At 37.1% G+C, this 23,801-nt stretch overlaps 1 protein-coding gene across 7 annotated transcripts; it reads left to right on the forward strand.

The window, feature by feature from the left end:
• The first annotated feature begins 1,374 nt into the window (after window positions 1-1,374).
• On the forward strand, window positions 1,375-22,395 carry b3gat1b (beta-1,3-glucuronyltransferase 1 (glucuronosyltransferase P) b). Of its 7 annotated transcripts, none has more exons than XM_058788291.1 (7): window positions 1,375-1,423; window positions 10,997-11,069; window positions 13,481-13,544; window positions 16,863-16,981; window positions 20,242-20,753; window positions 20,824-21,120; window positions 21,211-22,395. In XM_058788291.1, exons 4-7 carry the CDS (start codon window positions 16,870-16,872, stop codon window positions 21,295-21,297), a joined length of 1,008 nt encoding a protein of 335 aa, XP_058644274.1. In that variant the 5' UTR covers window positions 1,375-1,423; window positions 10,997-11,069; window positions 13,481-13,544; window positions 16,863-16,869; the 3' UTR covers window positions 21,298-22,395. The 7 variants fall into 7 exon arrangements, with proteins under 7 accessions (XP_058644274.1, XP_058644276.1, XP_058644275.1 ...); XM_058788293.1 differs by lacking the exon at window positions 1,375-1,423 and adding an exon at window positions 7,360-7,401; XM_058788292.1 differs by lacking the exon at window positions 1,375-1,423 and adding an exon at window positions 9,332-10,783.
• The last annotated feature ends 1,406 nt before the right edge of the window (window positions 22,396-23,801 follow it).

The raw sequence follows: 23,801 nt of genomic DNA on the forward strand, positions 1-23,801 counted from the left end.
TTTGTATAATGACAAGGGTATGACATAGGTATTACAAGGAGAAGGTGACTTTTCAGGACATTACCCCATGTCCCCACTTTTCAAAACGCTTATAAATCACACAGAATGGAGTGTATTGAAAATCTGAAATAGCACAAAGTTTCCTGTAAGGGGTAGGGTTAGGTGTAGTGTTGGTGTATATAGGGCAATAGCACATACAGTGTAAAAACCATTATGCCTATGGGATGTCCCCACTTTTCACAAAAACAAACGTGTGTGTGTGTGTGTGTGTGAAAAGAGGAAGTACATAAAAGTACATCTAATTAAGAAATAAAAAGACAGAGTGAAGCTTTGAAAAAATATTTACAATGGCTCCTTTTAAAATTAGTGAAATCAATAGCTCATTCTGATCTGATAGGGAACTTGATTGAGGCGGTGCAGCTGCCTGCGAAAGTGGCCATAATCAGTGTGAAGGGGCATGCAACAGGAGATTCAGACAGAGGAAATCGACTGGTAGATGCAACTGCAAAAGAAGCTGCTAAAAAACAGTGTACAAAGAAAATTGTGAATGCAGAAGTTGCTATGATGACACACATAGCCAATTTACTACCACACTGCAGAATGTCAATCAATAGAGAAACTGGAGAGATAGCCTGTAAAAGACATTCCTTTAGTGGTAAAACATGTATTTCCCTAATTAAATTAGTCAGGAGCTTAAGAATGATTATTTCCCTGTTAGGACTGATTAGCGGATCTAAGGATAAGGAGTGGAGAGGAAAACTGGTTAGAGCAGAACCCCCACATAGCAACTAATATGTGGTGGCGATTGGCAAATCACAAGACTCTGGACTCTGAAGCTATAATACCAGGAATAGTTGTGACCAGTTTGCAAGTAGAGGTCACTATGAACTGATTTCCTTTATGAATACCACTTCTAAAATTATTCAGGCCATCAAGGATGAATTAAGAGGTTTAAGGTGCTTTTGATAAATGATTTTGCTGATATCTTTAACAAGCTTGCTAATATTGCAAGGGTTCTGTCCCCTTAAAAAACAGCCTGCAGCATATTATAGAAACTCAACCATAAATTATTCAAAGTGGCCATTGTATCTCTTTATCTCTTAACTAGATGTACTTCATGTACTTCCGCTTCACACATACTGTGCTGAGCAAATTTGGGTGAGAAACTGAAACCATCCCTAAATAGCTAGACAGACCGGGCTGGCATTGTTTGTACAAATATGAACCCTTTTCTTGAATAAAGCTGAGAATGCTTTGGTTGTGCACCAACTCTCTGTGTCTGCTCATTCATTCTCTCAGGCCTGTGCTGCAAGAGAACACAGCTGGGGTCACTGACAGAATAAATGACTAATAAAATAAACTCTGGGGGCTCGTCCGGGATATTCCTAAAAAACACGGGACTGAAAATCATCCTTGATCACAGGTAAGTTATTTTAATGTTTTCTGTGTTGGTAGGCTTGATTGTTTCAGATTGAAGTGTGCCATATATGTAGACGACTACATACGACATTTTGTCAGACAAAATTCAATGTTTTAAAAAATTCTGCTGTAATGGTGGAACTTTAAGGTACGTGACTTCTTAGAAACTGACTAGTTTGTCTCCCTGGCTATTAATTAGTAAACACTTGTTTCTGCTTCTCTAGATAAGCAGTTCTTAATCCTGGTCCTCGCGACCCCCACTCTGCATATTTTGCATGCATCTCTTGTTTAATGCACCTGATTCAAATCACCAGCTTGTCAGAAGAGAGCTCCATGAATGAACTGTGTTCCCATTGACATAGTCTCTTCATAATGTCCGCTGCTCTCTACTCCCTGCACACATGAAGTTTACTTCACTTAAGAACACAGATTTGCGCTACACCACGACCTGCAGCGTCTTCACACAAAGACAAAACTTACTACAGAAGTGTGACAGGTTATTTAACAGTAATCATGAAGTTTGCAATCGTGTCTTGCAGACTTTAATGTCCTTTGAAGGGAACATATACGTTCCTTTCGAACTGGAATCATGGCGGAATATCCTGTGGTGTCCACTTCGCAGGGCACTTACGGTCAAATGGAACAAACCTCTGAAGCAATAAGAGAAACATACAAAATGTGCAGAGCGGGGGTCAAAAGGAGCAGGATTAAGAACCGCTACTCTAGATTAAGTTTCCTCATTTTCCCCTGCAGTTTCTCCCTGGATTTATTAAAGCTTTCTAACATTTTTTTTACAAAAGCCTACTCCTTGTCGTGCGCATTATATTATATAGCAAGGCATTACAGTAATCTAGGTTATTCATTTTAGGTAATGTATACAGACTGCTTTTTGGATGACTTTTTACCTAACCTAAATTTACCATTAAATGTACCATATTTATATTAAAAAATCTAAGAAAATATATTCCATTATTTGATACCAACATCATGAAGTGCATTAAAAGTTACATTACATCAGGGTTTCCCTAACTGGGGTTCATGTAAGAACCGCAGTGGGCTTGTGAGTTGATAAAAAGCTAATAATTAATTCAGTCATATAAAGGTAAAATAAAAATAAATTATTTTAAAACAAAAACTAAAACATATGAACACTAATTAAAATTGGTTTACCTGCATGTCAATGTGACCATTAAATGATATTGGAGAAATGTGAATATATGAATGTCTTGTTAAATTATTGAAATATTAACTTCCTCAGGGATTTTTCAAGAAAATATTTTGTCAAAAGGATTTGGCTGACAAAAATGTTTGGGAATCCCTGCATTACATGAACTAACGATAAACATTATTAAGCATAATTACAGCAATGACATTACATGCCCAAAGTCTTCCAAGTTCGAAATATTTGTGTCTTGACTTCCAGAACCAATAGTTACTGAAGGTTACTGGATATGATTAAAACATAAGTGTTTCGCAGTTATACATCACCAGTGTTTAGTAGCTTGCATGATTATTTGTTCATGTTTAACAAAAAAAAAAAAAAAAAAAGAAGCAGCATTTTTTTTTTACTGTTGTTAAGCTAATTGTTTGAGGGGTGCTTTTTGGCCCAAATGCAGAAGCATGGACCACAGAATTATCAACATTCTATATTGTGAAAATAGACAAAGCTAAATGGTATGACAAAGTAGGATTTGTGGAAAGGAAGCATTAAATATGAAAAAAGAATTAGAGAGAATCAATGAATTATGAGCAATTTACTGCCATTTTATGAAAAATGTATAATCATGTAATGCATAAAAAGTAACTGTAATCTGAGCATTTTAAAATGTAATATAATCCAGTTACGAGTGTTCAATTTTTGGAATTTGATTACATAATCCAGATTACATTTAATCACTACCCAACGCTGAAAATAAACATATACCCTGAAAAAAATCAAAATGTCTCATAAATTTCCACAATAATGTCTAAGAGGTTGTTAAATTACCCTCACTTTTAAAACACACCACAAAGTTCATTAGCCTTCTGACACTTAGTAGAAAATTGCAGTTGAAGTGACAATATAATGCCTAATGTCTCTATAATGGCTTTGTCTACCCATGGAAATCAGAAATCGACTTCTCCATGGCTCGACTTGTTATGTGTGTTTGTGCATGTGTGTGTAAGTGAGTGAGACAGACAGACAGAGAGAGAAACAGAAAGAAGCAGCACAGGATGCTTTACTCCTTTTCAGATGAGGTTGTGTTAGTGTCTGTCTTGTTTTCTTTGTTTTGTCAAAATAACATATTAGATTAGAAGGCGTCTTTTGATTTAGTTCTTTTGTATTCTCAAAAAAGCATTTGCAGGAGCAAGAGACAAAAAAAAAAAAAAAAAACCCAAAAACGAGTGAAGAGTCTGTACAGAGCGGGACTCGGTACACTTGACAGGCATTCAGGTAAGATAATCTCCTCCTGCAATCAATAGACTGAACTATTATTAATTCATTCTTTGACTCCTGCTATTGAATTTTTTTTTTCTAAAACAATTACAGACCCAGTCACATGGAAGTGCTGTGCTAAGGATTTTATCTGTTTCGAAATGTCTGTCGCTCTGTGTTTCTTATCTGGGTTTAGTCTTCACAGCTCAGAGACTGTGATCACTGCAGAACGTGGACGTGACCGTGCAGTGTTATCTGTCTGTTCCGCTCTGGTGCTGCAGGCTCAAGGCTTCGATTAGAACAGTTAGAGGTTTTTATATATACTGAACAGTGTCATGTGCATCAATAAAGTGGCTGTCAGCCAAACCACCCCAGGAGCTCACAGCACTGTCCCATGAAGTAAAGACTGCATTAACAGCTTTTAATGACCTGATTTAATGATTTAGAGGCAGATGCCACTTAAAATTAGCTATCTAAAAGAGCTGGTGTTCTTTGTGTGATTTGTCAGGGAATTTTCAGTTTTGGTATTTGCACATCTTTTGAAGCAGATTCGAGTAGGAAGAAAATCTCATATTGAAACAATACACAGTATGAGAGGGAGAAAGAAGAGAGGAGCAGTGTCAGTAAGAACCGTCTGTCATTCGTACCAGCGATCTACTGCCAGATTTGTTCCCCCTGTTGCCATAGCAACAGTTATTATGCATAATTTCAGATTGTAGAGTTAATATTCAGGAACTGGTACTATCTGTACCTGTGTCATTGTAAACAGTGGTTCACAAATATTCCTTATTTGTTATTTCAATGGGACTAAAATCTGAAAAGTGCAAGTTAAAAGGTAAAATCTCACAGTCTGCTTTCCATCTCTGTCTGCTTTCATTGACCGATTGTCTGATTTACACCTTGGTCTGATTTTGCTGTTTTATATCCATTTCAGTTTGATTTCAATGTCTGATTTCCACCTCAGTCTGATATCTCACTGTGATCTACACACCAGTCAGATTTCACTTTCTGATATCCAGCTTTATTATTTCATTGTCTGACATTCTGGTTTGATTGTCTTATCTCCACGTCAGGCCGGATTAACACAGTGTAGTGCCCTAGGGTGACCACATTTGAAGTGCCCCCGTTTTTAAATAAAAAAAAAAAAAGAAGCAGCATTTTTTTTACTGTTGTTAAGCTAATTGTTTGAGGGTGCTTTTGGCCCAAATGCAGAAGCATGGACCACAGAATTATCAACATTCTATATTGTGAAAATAGACAAAGCTAAATGGTATGACAAAGTAGGATTTGTGGAAAGGAAGCATTAAATATGAAAAAGAATTAGAGAGAATCAATGAATTATGAGCAATTTACTGCCATTTTATGAAAAATGTATAATCATGTAATGCATAAAAGTAACTGTAATCTGAGCATTTTAAAATGTAATATAATCCAGTTACGAGTGTTCAATTTTTGGAATTTGATTACATAATCCAGATTACATTTAATCACTACCCAACGCTGAAAATAAACATATACCCTGAAAAAAATCAAAATGTCTCATAAATTTCCACAATAATGTCTAAGAGGTTGTTAAATTACCCTCACTTTTAAAACACACCACAAAGTTCATTAGCCTTCTGACACTTAGTAGAAAATTGCAGTTGAAGTGACAATATAATGCCTAATGTCTCTATAATGGCTTTGTCTACCCATGGAAATCAGAAATCGACTTCTCCATGGCTCGACTTGTTATGTGTGTTTGTGCATGTGTGTGTAAGTGAGTGAGACAGACAGACAGAGAGAAACAGAAAGAAGCAGCACAGGATGCTTTACTCCTTTTCAGATGAGGTTGTGTTAGTGTCTGTCTTGTTTTCTTTGTTTTGTCAAAATAACATATTAGATTAGAAGGCGTCTTTTGATTTAGTTCTTTTGTATTCTCAAAAAGCATTTGCAGGAGCAAGAGACAAAAAAAAAAAAATTCCATAAGAACAGGTAGAATAAGAAGAATAAGTTACTAATCAAAAGAAATCATTTAACAAAATTAGTTTCCACTACAAAGGTGGCACAGAAGAACACAAAAGTGGCATGTAGGTAAATTTACAGACATTTAGAGAGGCTCAGAGGTGGCATGGATGTTTTAAATTCATAACAATGTTGTGAGATTAATGTTTTAAATATAACATTTTGAATATAGAACTATTGTTTGATTGAAATTATTTAAATAACTGAAAGGACACTTTAAACATAAAAATAAAACTGCCAACAGGTGGCGGTAAATCACTGATTCGTTTGAACAGCTGATTCATTCAGGAGCGAAGCAAGTGACTCACTTTATGAGTGGGTAATTGAATCACTGACTCACTAGACTCATTTAAAACGCAGGTTCATTCATAAATGAAACACCGCTATGTTTGAATGGAGATGCGCAGCTGACTCGGCTGTGACTGTTTGAAACTATGTTCCTTGACTAAATAGAGCAAAATCAGGCAATATTGTTAAAAGTCATACAATGTACATCACTTTATATAACTTATTGTTTATTGAGCTGTTGTATTAATTTAATATCACATTTACAAACACCTTTAATAATCTTTAAAAGCTGTTACTCACTTCAGCAATCTCACAAAACTCCATTATAATCAATGAAGCTCTCTACACTGCACAACGAATCTCTTATTTACACCATCTACACTTTGTTTGTTATAACGAGAGCATTTGTGGCGTGCATAACTCAGCAATGAACAAAAGTATTTTGAGCAGTGAGTGGATTCTGATTAACATTGCATTCAAGGAATCAACATATGTCTGCGATACATTACTCAACGCTGCACAAACACATAGTAGAAATCTTTGAAGCTCCTCTCAGCGCAAACACAAATAGCCTATGCTGATCCAACCCATTCTCACACCCAACTCGTCACATATTGAAGCTTGGTCAGGACCACTTGGCGTCGCTTTTGACGCTCAAGGTACCCTTAGCGTCATTTTTCGACTTGCAGGGTCCTCCATTGCTTTAAATAGGAAACCCTTAGCGTCAATATGCCGACGCCATACTGGGAATTTTATCGTCATAATTAAATTATATATTGTGTAATAACATTGCCATTATTGCATATATGTTGGGGTGTGATTTTTCAATGTAAACAGCCACAACAGTTTTATTTATATTACATTATTTACACATTATGAGCACATAACCCAACCCCTGCCCCTAAATTTGTCAATAAAACACAAGATATAACAGGCAGATACAACTACTGTCATAATTTATTCAAAAATATTAATATTCCAAGTCTTCCGAGGCAAAACATTTGATTTGTGAGAGGAGTAGGCGCGTTAAGCTGATATCTCACTGTGATCTACACACCAGTCAGATTTCACTTTCTGATATCCAGCTTTATTATTTCATTGTCTGACATTCTGGTTTGATTGTCTTATCTCCACGTCAGGCCGGATTAACACAGTGTAGTGCCCTAGGGTGACCACATTTGAAGTGCCCCCGTTTTTAAATAAAAAAAAAAAAACCCAAAAACGAGTGAAGAGTCTGTACAGAGCGGGACTCGGTACACTTGACAGGCATTCAGGTAAGATAATCTCCTCCTGCAATCAATAGACTGAACTATTATTAATTCATTCTTTGACTCCTGCTATTGAATTTTTTTTTTCTAAAACAATTACAGACCCAGTCACATGGAAGTGCTGTGCTAAGGATTTTATCTGTTTCGAAATGTCTGTCGCTCTGTGTTTCTTATCTGGGTTTAGTCTTCACAGCTCAGAGACTGTGATCACTGCAGAACGTGGACGTGACCGTGCAGTGTTATCTGTCTGTTCCGCTCTGGTGCTGCAGGCTCAAGGCTTCGATTAGAACAGTTAGAGGTTTTTTTTTTATATATACTGAACAGTGTCATGTGCATCAATAAAGTGGCTGTCAGCCAAACCACCCCAGGAGCTCACAGCACTGTCCCATGAAGTAAAGACTGCATTAACAGCTTTTAATGACCTGATTTAATGATTTAGAGGCAGATGCCACTTAAAATTAGCTATCTAAAAGAGCTGGTGTTCTTTGTGTGATTTGTCAGGGAATTTTCAGTTTTGGTATTTGCACATCTTTTGAAGCAGATTCGAGTAGGAAGAAAATCTCATATTGAAACAATACACAGTATGAGAGGGAGAACAGAAGAGAGGAGCAGTGTCAGTAAGAACCGTCTGTCATTCGTACCAGCGATCTACTGCCAGATTTGTTCCCCCTGTTGCCATAGCAACAGTTATTATGCATAATTTCAGATTGTAGAGTTAATATTCAGGAACTGGTACTATCTGTACCTGTGTCATTGTAAACAGTGGTTCACAAATATTCCTTATTTGTTATTTCAATGGGACTAAAATCTGAAAAGTGCAAGTTAAAAGGTAAAATCTCACAGTCTGCTTTCCATCTCTGTCTGCTTTCATTGACCGATTGTCTGATTTACACCTTGGTCTGATTTTGCTGTTTTATATCCATTTCAGTTTGATTTCAATATGCCGACGCCATACTGGGAATTTTATCGTCATAATTAAATTATATATTGTGTAATAACATTGCCATTATTGCATATATGTTGGGGTGTGATTTTTCAATGTAAACAGCCACAACAGTTTTATTTATATTACATTATTTACACATTATGAGCACATAACCCAACCCCTGCCCCTAAATTTGTCAATAAAACACAAGATATAACAGGCAGATACAACTACTGTCATAATTTATTCAAAAATATTAATATTCCAAGTCTTCGAGGCAAAACATTTGATTTGTGAGAGGAGTAGGCAGCGTTAAGCTCATCCGTATGCAGTCTGTGCGAATTCAAAAATGCCGCCAGAAGAAGCCTTGGTTGTGAAATGCTATTGGCTCTTGTGTGTCTCGTGACCGATTGCGTTTTGCTGTTCTGACAGGCTATTGGCTCTTCTGTGTCTCGTGACCAATTGCGTCATGCTACGGGACTTGAGTATCTTTTGAATGAGATGTGAGCGCGTTAACGGGCGGGATCATTTTCAGCGATTAAAACCTTATGTTTTGCTCTCTTCTTCTCATAAAGACTTCGTATGGCTTCAGAAGACCTGGAATGCAGCACGACTTGTTTGTAATGCTTTTATACTGCTTGTTTATGGGCAGTTTTGCAATAAACACCGGTGACTTAACTTACATTTGCCTGTTAACTGTTACGTGTTTTATGTTGTTCTGAAGTGGGTAGGTTTAGGGTAGGGGTGGGTAAGGTGCTCCAATAAAAGTATAAATGTATATAAAATTATTTATATTTTTACAAATGCATGCAAACCATTAAACTAAGACAAACAACTGAAAACAACGGCGGAGAACGTGTTGTCATTTTCCATAAGCGTCTTGACCTGACGCATAAAGCAAGCAATTGAAAGCAATGGAGTTCCTATTTTGTCATATAATGACGCCTAGGCGCACTTTTGGCGTCTTCATAGTGACGCGAAGGCGTTTGACCATGCTTCAGTTTTGACGCCTTGGGAGTGAGAATGGGTTGGCTGATCGGGTTAGTCGCACAGGTGCTCCTAAATATGTTTTGATAGTCGCACACAGTAGCTACTTTTCAGTCGCCCTGTATAGCCCTGGCAATGTGTCATGATATTTTCTCTTCTTTTTTTTTTAAATTTACGTTTCGCACAACCGCCAAGTCGATGCTGCCTATCCATTTGTGAATAAATATGCTCGACTCTGACTGGGGGGAGGGGGCAAATACACTGGGACCTGACCCAATCGCAATTCTTTATATGCGTGCATATATTTGATATTCTCTCTGTATATTGTATCATTAACTGTTCATTTTCTATGCATCTGTATCTCTTCCAGCAAAATAATATATACAAAACATGAAAAAATATTTTAAAGGTCTTGTCATTATCGTAATCACTTGGTGCCCCCCTATTGGCTGGTGCCCCAGGGCACTCGCCCAATCCCGTCTATGGATAATCCGGCCCTGCTCCACGTCAGTATATCAGTGTCTGATTTCCATCCCAGTTTGAGTCTATCAACCTCTCTAAATTCCTCAGTCTGATCTCCACATATGTCTGATTCCATTGACTGATATCCACCTCACTCTGATTTTACTTTCTGACCGTCTGTTTTCACCTGAGTTACACATTGGTCTGATTTCACTGTTTTATCTCCATTTTAGTTTGATTTCAATATCCCAGCTTTCTGATATATCCAGATATTTAAATTCAAAGTCTACAGTTCGATTTCACCATCTCATCTCATCTAATTATAATGTCTGATTTCCAGCTCAATTTGATCTTATTCCTATCTCAACCCTCTCTGATTTTTACATCAGTCTGATTACATTGTCTCATAACCAACTTAAGTCTGATTTTATTTACCGACAGTCTGTTTGATTTCATTGTCTGATTTCCATCTCAGTTTGACTTCACAGTCTGATATCTACCTCAGTCTGATTTCACTGTGTGATCCCCACCTGAGTCTGATTTCACTCTTTAATTTCCACCATTGTCTTGTCTTAACCTCTGTCTGATATCTCACTCTGATCTCCAACCCAGTCTGATTCTGCTTTCTGATGAGTTCACTGTCTACAGTCTTTTTTCACCATTTGATCTCAATCTCGGTCTGATTCTAATGTCTGATTTCCAGCTCAATTTGACCTTACTGTCTGATACCAAACCGAGTCTGATATCCACTTCAGTTTGATTTCACTGTTCGATTTCCATCTCTGTCTCATTTAACTTCAGTTCAGTCTGATTTTTCTGTCTCATTGCTGTGCCGTCTTTTAAACTCAGCCTCTCCACAGTGATTGAGACAGATGATTGCAGCTTTACTCGTGTGGGATGATCTGATCGGTGAGAATTAAACAGGACAGACATTGTGTGGAGGAAAACCCACACTTCACAGCATCTCAGAACAGTCTTAGAACCTAATGGATAAAACAAAGCCTCATTCTTGAGGTAATATTACTGTATTGCTCATGTTTTGAGAATTTCAGTTGGTGACGTTGTTGATGAGTGCCCTTTGTCCCCGCTGCCATCTCCCATCAACATCCACAATTGCAGTCTTTGTTGTCTGAATGAGAGGACACATTCTTCCTGCTGGCCCTGGCACTGCTGACACCAGCCCAGCAGCCTCTCTCTCCATCTCTTATTGTCTTTTCTCTCTCAAAGGCCACCAGCAGGATATCTGACTGATAAACAGAGTGTGTAAATTACTCAAGGCAAAGAGAAAAAGATGGAACATGTAAGTATAGCTGGCTTTAAATATTTTTCATTTTGTATAGAGCAGATGCTGATATGCTTTCCTTTGAAATGTGAAAGTGTGAGACTTATGGTGTTTAACTATTTTACTGTCGTGGTTTAAAAAAAAAACTGGGAAGGCTCATTTCAAAATTCACAGTTGCTTTTTTATGCAGGCTTGAGTTTGTGCTGAATATATGGAGCTTCAGCTTCTCTGTCAGCCAATTTTAGCAACACAACCATATCTCCCTTTGGGACACACGCACAATAAACAAACTGAGACAAGTGTGAGCCACCAAGCAGTGCTGCCTTTTTATTGGTTGTTTGTCTAAACAGTAAGAAGTGAATCTGGGCTGCGTGCATAAGACACAGAGACAGACAAGCGATTATGGTGCTTAAGAAGTATCTTCAGAAAGATTGAATCATTGACCTTGAAGAGGAATTAAAGGCTTCATGAATGTCCGTCTTCATGTTTCTGTTATTTGACAGTGTTTTGGAGAATATTTTGAACGTATCTCATAAAAACATTTTCATTTTATGCATGTATTTATTTATTGTTTGGCATTATGCCATTATTTTCATAACAAATAAGCACATTCACCCACAAATTGATTTTAATTTGTTTAATTTATATTCTATTATTTGTTGTAAATTTATATAAAATGTCAAAAATGTGTAAATTCTAGAAGCTAGCATATTATAATTTGTCAAATATTTTATGTCGTGATGCAGATTTGGTGACCTAAGGCCAGATAAAATGCTTCACCTCGATTCAGTGGCTTATTTGGACTCTAGTCTAAATCCCTGGCAGTGCTCATTATTTTGTGACTTATTGAGGCACACAATGGTTTGACCCAAATCTAACAATCTCTGTGTGGGTTTATGTCTGGGTTTTCTGTTCATCTTTCTGTTTGATGCAGTGTATATTTATACTTTAATGCCTGAAATCCTCATGGGCAGAATGACCTGCCAAACCAGAGATAATGTTCATATATGCATACATATATGCAAATAGACAGTAAAAAATGCTTCTTCTTTTTTTTGTAAAACACTATTTTTGAAGAAATACATATATTTATGTAGTTTGTGAAGTCTGATGTTTGAGAAAATATAAAAGGTCACTAACTTCGTCAATTCTAACATTTTAACTGAACTGTACAGTAGATTTGTCCTGTGTTGTGACATAGCAAAAATTAAGAAAAAACTCGTAATAATATACAAATAGCATGAGAGAGATTTATCTTCATTAGACACACATTTTCATAGTGTTTTTTATTTAATATGAAATTATGAATAAAATCAATTTTTCCCCTTGACTTGTTGGATAAACTTTGACAACAAGACAAACTTGGCTGTCTTCCATTCAAACTGTAGAAAACTGAAACACAAATTAAAAGATATTTTTGATGAAATCCGAGAGCTTTCTGACCCTCCATAGACAGCAATGCAACTGACATGACTGTGTGGATCCCAGTTAATTTTCTCTCTATATTTCCATGTCCTCTCTCTCCCACTCATTTCTCTCCCTCAATTCTTTCTATCTCAAAAACAAAGCATCACATTTTATAATTATTTTCATGACACTCTATAACAGTACAAATTTTTTGCAAAAACATCAGAAAAAATGTAAATTAATGTAATTATTGTATTTAAGAACAGAGTTATCAAAAAGTGTGTCGCACCAAAGGACAACAAAACGTAACACTTTAAAAAAAACAACACATTTATTGGCTTTTTATGCCTTTATTGTGAGAGGACAGTGGAGAGCATAGGAAAGTTGGATAAGCAAAGGAACGCAAGGCAGGATTCAAACTCAGGTCACCGTGAGCGCACTTGCACTTCATGTCAACGCACTAGGCCAGTGGTTCTCAAACCTCTCCATGAAGTATCCCCAGCACTGCACATTTTGTATGTCTCCCTATATCTGACACACCACACCCACTTCAGGTCTTGCAGTCTCCACTAATGAGCTGATGAGTTGAATCAGGTGTGATTGATGAGGGAGACAAACAAAATGTGCAGGGCTGGGGGTACTCCAGGACAGGTTTGAGAACCACTGCACTATGCTATCGGTGCCGAAGAAGTGTAAAACTCTTATAAGTGGATCCAAAAAAGTTAAATATTTGAACAATTCTGACAAAAACATACTACGTGCACGTTATGGGCTTCAGTAACATGACCTTAAATGAGGATGGTGTAACACTGTCTGTCAATTAGCCCTGAACACCTTGATTAGCGGTTTCAGGTGTTTGATTGGGGTTAGAGCTGAAATCTCCATGACTGTAGCTCTCCAGGGTTGAAAACCCCTGATATTATATATCAATTTGGGTGTAAGCTATTGAGAAACTTGACTCACCACTGTTCATGATATCTGAATCTAAACATGATTGTGTCTCAATTGTTGACATGTTGCAGATCCTGATTGAGTTACTCAGACACTGACCACTGAGGGGTTATGATGAGAGAGGGATAAACACAGGTGAGCTCATTTTTAACAAGAGTATTGACTGAAAATGTGAAACTGAAGACATATACCCAAACACTTCTTACAACATCCGAGATTGAGAGGATGAATTTGCATCTTTTGGTCTCTTTAAACTTTTATTTGATTGCAACAGAAGTAAAGTTTAAAGGAATAGTGCACCTAACCCCCCCACCCCCTTTTTTTCTGCTGTGCAGCACAATTTTTATTTTTGGGTAGACTATCCCTTTAAAGCTTATGCTGACCTATTTTCTGGAAGAAAGGAGCTGCAGAGAATATCACTTTTTTTCAGTCACTATTTTCAAGTAGAGCATGACTTGGTTCATTCTATATGTGATACAAACCATGCTACATTTGCGCCTTGCCGTAAGCGAATATTTTTTATCTTTTTTTTTTTTTGTCCAAAAATCAAACATGTTTGATATTTATGACTCTTCATTGGGCTGCCTCTGCCGTGATACCCGCGATAGCCAATGAGAGCGAGCAAGTGTCACTTACCGGATGTTGTATGCTTCTACAGCTTAAACTTGGCAGCCACAAACATGACATGAAAGCAGAGAATATCACCCATATTTTCTTCTATACTTTGTTTTCCACTGTGAAACAGAACGCACACCAGGATAGCCAGCTGACAATGTTGATTGTCCTCTTTGTTTTTCTTCTCTAGTCACGTTTGATCTTGTGAGATCGTTCCTACAATCTTCAAGCGTGTGGACTCATGGTCTGGTTGAACTGTCTGGTGTGTGCCTTCAGAGGATAAGGCTAAAAATCGGTTGAACTGTCTTCATGTCTGTGGTCTCCCATGACCTGGCGTCCATTGGAATGGACATTACATATTTCTGGGTCTAAACCAATAAAAAAATCTCTGATTTCATTGTTTGGATAATGCTTATTACTGATTGGTTCCTGATTATCCAATCACAATGGAGAAATTACTTTTGACTTGATCTGAGAGAGCTTCAGACAAGACAAGCATGGCTCTGAAGCTGGAGAGAGGGAGGAATAAGTGCCTATTTTTCATGCTAGCCTAATACATTTTCTCTCTGCATAATTTTAACAATTTCAAGTGTTAATATTTCAAGTTATTTTGAAAATATTTCATTAAGTTATAGGATTTTTTCAAAGTTTAATGTCCATCCCAATGGACATCAGGAGTCAAGAGATATTAGCCATCACTCAGTTAGTTCATGCCAAAAACAAAATGCCTATAAGCAATTCATAGCTAAGCTATGACTTCACAATTGATTTATTTTATAGTCAAGAAAGTGGACCCTGAGAATGATTACACATGCTTTTGATCTAGCTGTGGTCAACAGTTGGTTAGAGTACAGGCTGGATGCCAAGAGGGCCAATCTCCAGACAAAAGACACCCTGGATCGCCTCCATTTCAAGATGAATGTGGCCCAGTGTCTGGTGAGTGTCCATAAACCAGTGGCAGCAAAACATGGAAGACCCAGTATGTCTCCAGAACCACAACTGCATGCCCGCAGACCACGAGTTCAGGATGCAAGGCCTCTACCTGAAGTGCAGTATGATATGGTTGACCACATGCGAATTATGATGACAAGACAGAGGCCACCAGATGCAAGAGGTCATGCTGCACAGGGAAAACATATGTATGCTGTGACAAATGCAACATCCACCTTTGCTTTGTGCCACACGGAACCTGCTTCAAGGCTGCTCATTGCAAATGAGAGAATATATGGGAATATCCAGCAGATGTATTTTTGTTTTCAATTTGTTAGTAATTGTGAGATCTCTTATTAGCTTACAATGTTAAAAGTTAGCAATGTGTTTGGAAGTTCCGTGATAACTGAATGCAAAACTGATTTCTTGGGGTTACATTGCCCACAACCATCCAACCCATTCAATCCACCAACCTCCTATGTTAAAAACATGGCCTTTTTTAATCTAAGCTTTCATGGCATTTTACGTTCATTTTACGTTCAATGGCGTCCATTGTAATGGACATAAAAAAAAATACCAATAAAAACATGAGTTATCAAAAAAAAAAAAATTCCCCTTTATTTCTATGCTGGAAGGGAGTAAAAATCAACTGGGAAAATTATTATTTTTGTTCAGCAATTTTTTTTACTCTTGCATTAGCAAACGCCACTTGTTGGGTATGTCAGATGGATTATGACAGAGCATAATCATTTATTTTGTTCAGTACTGAGATCATGATTATTTAACAAGATTACTTGGCTACTGACTCTGGAAACATTATTTATTTTTTTATTTATCTATTTTTTTTACTAAAACATAAAATAAACATAAAATAAGATAAATAAAAATAAATGTGATCAACTAAACAGGGGTGTAGGGCTGTCAACAATCGCTCTCTCTCTCTTTCTTATTTCCAAAATCGAATTATATTTTGAATTATATCTGACTATTATATTCAACAGTCCAGAAAAGGGGCGCAACCAATACAAAGCAAATCGGCACCATGTTATAGCCAGTGCCTGCATCCTAATGTGCATCCTATCCATCCTATAAATTCTATGTGATATTAGTAGGCTAATTTTCAATACTATTTAGGGCAGATAGTGTGGATGGTATGCACATTGGGACGCAGGAGATGTGTGTGTGTGTGTGTGTGTGTGTGTGTGTGTGTGTGTGTGTGTATATATATATATATACACACATACATGTATATATCTTTTTTTAATTTATTACAAAGAACAAACCTATCTTTTAACAGTCAGTTTATTTTTATCTAAGTTTATTCAAATAGAGCATAAAAAGTGTTAACCATAGGCTCTCAGGCCTGTTCTAGAGGTAAATCTCACTTTTTTTTTTTTTTTGACAAAAAATGTCCTTTAAATTTAGGAAGTATTTCGTCATGTCAGGTTTATTAATTTTACTCTTAAAATGCCATCAAATAGGTATTAGTCAATGTCATTTTAGTTTACCGAAATTAAAACTAAACTACAATATAACAGTTCACACATTAATTTAAACAAGCTAGGCTATATGAACAAACACCGATCTTTATGTGAAAACCTGATCTCCTGAAATAATAGCATTACAATGAGTAAGCCTACTATTGCAGTACAATATTGGGGAGTAATTTATGATTTAGTTACTCCTTATCAATGTTTTACTAGGAAACCGCATTTTTATAACCCAAGTTCACTTGCGCATTCAAGTCATTTTGTGCAGATAAATTGTAATTTAATAGGATACGTTTGTCTTTGTCTGATTAATCTCACATTGAGCGAGTTAATTAACTACCGGTAATCACTAGTAAAACGCTTAAATTTATTGTTCCTTCATTTTTTTAAAATATTATTTTTTATTTATTTGCCACAGATAAGACATGCCGAAAAGAAAGGACGTCCTGGCACTCTTTTTGATTTTGTTACCGTGGACTTTATTGATCACATTTTGGCACCAGCACGCTGACAACTCCTTGATTCCAGTCCCTAAAGGTAAATATTAAGATCATTCTTACCTTTTTAAAGCGCTACAAGAGAATTTATGCATCTTGTGAAATGCTATATTACTTTTTGTGCCACTGGCACATCCTGTTGCTTATGCGGTTGAGACGGTAGAGAATGGCTGTCTGTCTGAATACTCGATTCTGATTGGCTGGCAGGTGTTGATTAAATTCGTTGAACTGCACAGGTAGTTCCAGGTCAGTTTAATCACGTTCTGTATTGGATATAGATATAGATTGGATATATTCTATATTCTATATGCACAGCTAGCCGTCGATTATCCCTTATATATCTCGTCGCTTTGGATATAAGCGTCTGATTAAATGTAAATGTAAATATATATATGAAGTCCATTTGCAAAAACCGATAATTCCATTTTTATCACGTTTATTGCGAATTCCAAGTAACATCAATCAAACTGCAGTTGGGTTGTTTTGATTTAAATAATAACAAATACAGGTAATTTACAAAATTAATTTTTTTTTTTTTAACATTAAATTTGTTTTATAGCAAAAGCAGATAACGCCACATTTCATCTTTTAGAGTTAAGAAAACACTCATGTAAATTAATCTGCTCAGATGTAGATGCCTGACAAACGTTGTTGTTGTTATCATATACTGTGTAGTATGCTTGCTGCTTTTGCAAGGTTCCGTGAAAACGTTTCAGCTTTTATTTGCCTTTAAGCCCTGAAGAAGATATCGCAGGTTCATCAAATTAGTCGACATTATCCATCCTCGATGACTTTTAGTCAGCTTCTTTGACGGAACTCCACTCAGCTCGCGCGTCTTTTCAAAGTGAAAGCAGCCTTGTCACCTGACCTGAATACAGCGCGTTGATTCGCTAAAATGGACTTATCGGCTTCTCTTCACAAACTACAAGGGCGCTTGTTGGCTTCTGCAGTAAAACGTGAACTCGCGACGTGAATAGCGGCTTTTTTTTGGCAAAACGTGTTTAGGGTTCAGATCGAGCTATATGTGGAGAATATTGCACAGTAATCAATTCTCTCTATTTATTTTTAAGTGGTGTTTATCGGTTTTTGCAAAAACTCTTAATATATTGTGTGTGTACAGTATAGAGACACTTTCTGCTTTTTTCATCACTACACAAAAAGTAGATGCTGAAATGAAGTGATTTTTTTTTCCACATGATATTTCTTTTGCTTGTGTACTAAAATATCATAAATTGATAATAGCCATAAGTAGTTTATCTTCTACAATTAGTTCATAAACATGAGGTTGAAACGGTACCATGGAACAGTTGATGTTCTAAAGCTGGCTAACCATTTATTGCAAGTGTAATAAATTACAGTTTTAAATAATTAGTTAAAAAATGTATTTGCTTTAATTCAGATACAGTTAAACAAAATGGGAACAAATATTTAACACTATAAAATATATGGCAAACAGTACAAATGTAAAAATAACAGTATACATACCTGTATATTCTATAACCCTACCCCTAAACCTATGCATCACTCCAATCTTTCTGCATTTTTACATTTTCAATCATTCTGTCTGATCTATAAGCTTGTTTCATCATGGGGACCTAAAAAATATTCCCATAAGGTTAGAATTTACTGGTATTACTATACTTGTAGGCAGGGCCGTCCCTGGCTGACACGGGGCCCGGTGCGACCGCACCAGTTGCACCGCCCAAAGGACAGCCTTGCTTGTAGGGACATTTGGTCCCCATAATGTAGGTAATAACAGTACACAAACACACACAGCCTCTATGCATTTTATTTTCTATGATTAAATTGTTACTGTATACAGTACATAGCAACCTATAAAGGGTGTCTCAGCTGTGCCCACTTTACCACATTGTATATTTTTTAAAATGCTATGCAATCCTTTTAACATTCATGTTAGAAAATGTTAATTGTTTTTTAAACCAAATTTGTGTAGCATGTATAAATGTGACTTTTATCCTATTATCATAACACTGTACAACTAACAGCATGTGAAGCAATAGGAAACCAATCCGGGTACAGTTGATGCACTGTACACGTCTCAAATGTACTCAGTCTACCTTACATATGTACGCGCGCACACACACGCGCGTATGTATATTTGTTTATTTTATATAAAGTTGAAAAGAAGAAACAGCACTGTAGGCTATTTTAAGTATGAAGAACAAAGTGAAATGAAAGTACAAAGAGGTAAACGAAGGAAACCTCAATCTGTAAAAAAGATATCACAATTCACAAATGTTATTCACCAAAATAATTTTGGTGTTTAAATTTTCAGTGAGAAAGACATTAAATCTGCAGTGTCTTGAGGACTTTGTTTTGCATCGCAAAGTTTTCGTTCACAAGAACAAAGAAATGAACAGAAGTTCAGCAGCTTGTTTACTGTCAGAAAAATAAAGAAATGTAGGCTATGTTTCAGTGAAAAGTCTAGATCACATGCATCTCATCACATTGATAAAATAAACGAAACAAAGTGTCTTCCTCAGTCTTACAGAATACGCAAACTGGAAACATCAGCAAAAGTAGCTATTTGGGAACTAGTTGGATAGATATTATCCAGTGTCTTAATATATACTTATCTTATTTTGTTTGAAATGCGTTTTTTTTTTTTTTAAGAGGGTAACCACACTCTTTTCCAGTGAATATTGCCAAAACAATTGTGCCAGTAAAATTTATATAGCCTATAGTGGATGAGGGCCAACTTCATTCAATAAACGTTTTTATGCATGGTATTCTCCGTATGGTATTGGCAATGTAGTCACATTTAGCTCACAAACATTAGTGTAATATAATTTTAAGAAACGTGGTTTTATAATTTTGGAATTTGTAAGTACTGCTCACTCACATTTGTTCACTTCTTGATTTAATGCAATCAAATACCTTGCATGTCGATACACTGTAAAAAGTGATAAGTTGACTTAACTTAAAAAAATTGTGGAAACCTGTTGCCTTAAAATTAAGTAAAAGATCATTTAAAAAAAATAAGTTAAGTGAATTGTCGAGTTCACTTAACTTTAAAAAAAAAAAAAATTATATACTTAATTTTAAGGCAACAGGTTTCCTCAATTTTTTTTAAAGTCAAGTCAACTTATCACTTTTTACAGTGTACAGAATGCCACTTTGTGCGATTAATGGCAAGTGCTGTGTACTATGACACTCAATGCACCACAAAAATATATAAGTAATTAAAATTCTTAATATCAAATATGCACCAAAACCAATATGGCACCGATATATCTTTGTCCCTGATCTAAATCTTTTTTTTTTTTTGTTGATGGTCAGATAACAGAACTAGGGCCAGTAAAGCTCACCAAAGAGGCTTTCAACTTCATGAGTCCTGCGTCACCGAGAACAAGCGCATCACTATGGCCAACCAGATGAGGTACATCCACCAGCGACCTCCAACCTGGTCTGACACCCTGCCAACTCTTCACGTAATAACTCCAACCTACAGGAGACCCGTCCAGAAGGCCGAGTTGACCCGCCTCACTAACACCTTCCTACATGTCCCCAACCTTCACTGGCTGGTGGTGGAGGACTCGGTGCAGAAGACGGCGATAGTGTCCAGACTGCTGGAGAACACGGGACTGAATTACACCCACTTGAACGTAGAGACGCCTGAGAATCTCAAAACACAAAAGAAGCCCAAAAATGTACGTATCCCACGAGGCACCATGCAGAGGAACCTGGCACTCCGCTGGCTCAGGGAGAACATCAACCCAAACTCCAGTCGTAAAGGAGTCGTGTATTTTGCAGATGATGACAATACTTACAGCTTAGAGCTGTTTGAGGAGGTACGGTACCTTTGGTCCACCATTCATAGTGTCCTTATGCTTAACTGATTCCATCTTCCTCATACCTCAGATGCGTTGGACTCATAAAGCCTCAGTCTGGCCGGTCGCCTTCGTCGGAGGTCTCCGGTACGAATCGCCCAAAATCAACTCTCAAGGCAAAGTGTTCGGCTGGAGGACTGTGTTTGACCCTCATCGACCTTTCGCCATCGACATGGCCGGGTTTGCCGTGAACCTTCAGCTCATCCTCGGCAAACCTCAAGCCTACTTTAAGTTAAAAGGGGTAAAAGGTGGATACCAAGAAAGTAGTCTGCTACAGGATCTGGTCACCCTCAGTGACCTGGAACCCAAAGCCGCTAACTGCACAAAGGTCAGTTGTGAATGTGAATCTTCATATCCTGGCTGGAAATCAAAAGGCTTGTCAATATAAACAGAAAAATGTGTTCGTCTTTTTTTTCAGATACTGGTTTGGCACACCCGGACAGAAAGACCCTTGCTTGTGAATGAAGGAAAAAAGGGATTCACAAATGGCAGCATGGAAGTATGATGAACTGCTTTCATACTGTTTTAGAAGTTGAACAAAGCCTAAGTATCTGGAACAAAAGTAATAGAAAATTGTTTACAGCATTGCATGTAAACAATCAGAGACACACTGAAGTATTTGACTTAAGGCTGGAATACACTACATGACTTTTGCCCAGATTTTTGCAGTCTGCAGGAGTCGATGCATGTTGAAAGTTGCAGCCAGTCTACAGATACTGGGCAAAAGTTGACACTGTAAAAAAAATAATCTATAAAATTTATGGAAAAAAAAAAAAGCAGCTGAAGTTGCTAGAACCTTATTGCAAAAAATATAGTACGGATTTTACAGACTGTACTAATTTACAGTTGAATAACGTCATTGTCTTTTTGGCAAAATGCCAAAGTACTCAAATCTGTTTGCCACCTTTATAATAAAATGACAACTACCATAAAAAACCACAGGTGGTAAAGAGGGACCCACATAATGAATCAAAGTTCAAGTAGCTTTTCCACAAGCTGAGAATATTAATAATTAGAAGGTGCACAGTTTCATCCACAAAAATACAAAACACCATCATGGTAACACATGAGACTTAAATAATGCAATAAACATTTAACAACATGAGATATAACATACGTAAAGCCCTAATGTACATAACTGATAACAAAAAAAACTAAGAAACATTTAAAAAAAAAAAAAGAAAAACGATCACACAAGGAATAATTTCCCACTAAATTATAAGATGCTCTTTTTGACTTTTTAACTTTCAAAAACTGTGTATTTAAGAGTATTTTACATTTAAATGTTCCATTAGATCTATACTCTTAAAAATAAAGGTGCTTCACGATGCCATAGAACAGTGCTTCCCAATCCTGGTCCTGGAGAACCCTCAACACTGCACGTTTTTGATGTCTCTCTTATCCAACACACACATTTGAGATCTTGGAGTTTTTACTAATGAACTGAGTTCAATCAGGTGTGTTTGATTAGGGAGGCATTTAAAATATGCAGTGTTGGGCATTCTCCAGGACCAGGATTGGGTCTAAATGGCTCCATAAAGAACCTTTAAAGGGATCCCTGGGTATTAAGACATGTACAGGTGCTGGTCATGTAATTAGAATATCATCAAAAAGTTGATTTATTTCACTAATTCCATTCAAAAAGTGAAACTTGTATATTATATTCATTCATTACACACAGACTGATATATTTCAAATGTTTATTTCTTTTAATTTTGATGATTATAACTGACAACTAAGGAAAATCCCAAATTCAGTATCTCAGAAAATTAGAATATTTACATTTGAGTTTTAATTAATGACCATCCCTACAGTATAAATTCCGGGTATCTCTTGTTCTTTGAAACCACATTAATGGAGAAGACTGCTGACTTGGCAATAGAGGTCTGCATTACCGCGGCTGTACCGCGGGACCCGACCAGATTTCTTGCGACGCGGGATTTAATTCCCGAATAAAACGCGGCTGCGGTCGGTAACTCTGGTGCAATTTGAACAGGAGCGGGCGGTCTAACAATATCCCGTTCCCGACGTCTTTTCAGAACAACATATCTGCGCTTTATTCAAGCACTGGTACAGCCTGCACTCGCACGCTTCGTTTTATTTGCGAGTATCTGTGCGCAGCATACGCATAAGGATGCTCAGAGCAGGCTACCAGTGGTGAATATACGGCCCGCAGACAGAACAGGCAGGTTGTCGATGAGTGACAGAGCAGAATAAAGATGGAGCAAAGTGTGGATGCGCTGTCCTTGAAGAACGCTCAACTTTGTTTTGTTTATATTTTGCTTAGCCTATAATTTTAAATGACAGATGTCGAATTTATTTATTTTTCTTCCGCGACACTTTTCCTAGGCTACTGTGTTTACAGCAAGATGTTAAAAGAATTTAGTATTTTGACAAGACGAATAAAATTATAATAGGCCATTTTTGTACAACCGCAAGCTTGAGAATACTGTCAAGCAAAGCTGATTCAAACACTTGTGAGAGCTTCACAAGGAGAGAACTGAAGCTGGAGTCGGTGTATCAAGAGTCACCACGCTCAGACGTCTTCGGGAAAAGGGCTACCAAGCCACTTCTGAACCAGAGACAACGTCAGAAGCGTCTTACCTGGGCTGTGGAGAAAAAGAACAGACTGTTGCTCAATGGTCCAAAGTCCTCTTTTCAGATGAAAGTAAATTTTGCATTTCATTTGGAAATCAAGGTCCCAGAGTCTGGAGGAAGAGTGGAGAGGCACAGAATCCATGTTGCTTGAAGTCCAGTGTGAAGTTTCCACAGTCTGTGATGATTTGGGCTGCCATGTTATCTGCTGGTGTTGGTTCATTGTGTTTTCTGAAGTCCACAGTCAATGCAGCCATCTACCAGGAAATTTTAGAGCACTTCATGCTTCCTGCAGCTGACCAACTTTATGGAGATGCAGATTTCATTTTCCAACAGGACTTGGCACCTGCACACAGTGCCAAAGCAACCAGTATCTGGTTTAAGGACCATGGTATCCCTGTTCTTAATTGGCCA

The sequence above is a fragment of the Onychostoma macrolepis genome, chromosome 10 (assembly GCF_012432095.1).
Source record: "Onychostoma macrolepis isolate SWU-2019 chromosome 10, ASM1243209v1, whole genome shotgun sequence".
NCBI lineage: Eukaryota > Metazoa > Chordata > Actinopteri > Cypriniformes > Cyprinidae > Onychostoma > Onychostoma macrolepis.

Excerpts from the sequence above, each read along its gene's own strand:
- b3gat1b (XM_058788291.1), top strand. The coding sequence starts at position 16,870 with ATGCCGAAAAGAAAGGACGTCCTGGCACTCTTTTTGATTTTGTTACCG. Across the intron at positions 16,982-20,241 it reads CTTGATTCCAGTCCCTAAAG|ATAACAGAACTAGGGCCAGT; the intron begins GTAAATATTAAG and ends GTTGATGGTCAG. Across the intron at positions 20,754-20,823 it reads GCTTAGAGCTGTTTGAGGAG|ATGCGTTGGACTCATAAAGC; the intron begins GTACGGTACCTT and ends CTCATACCTCAG.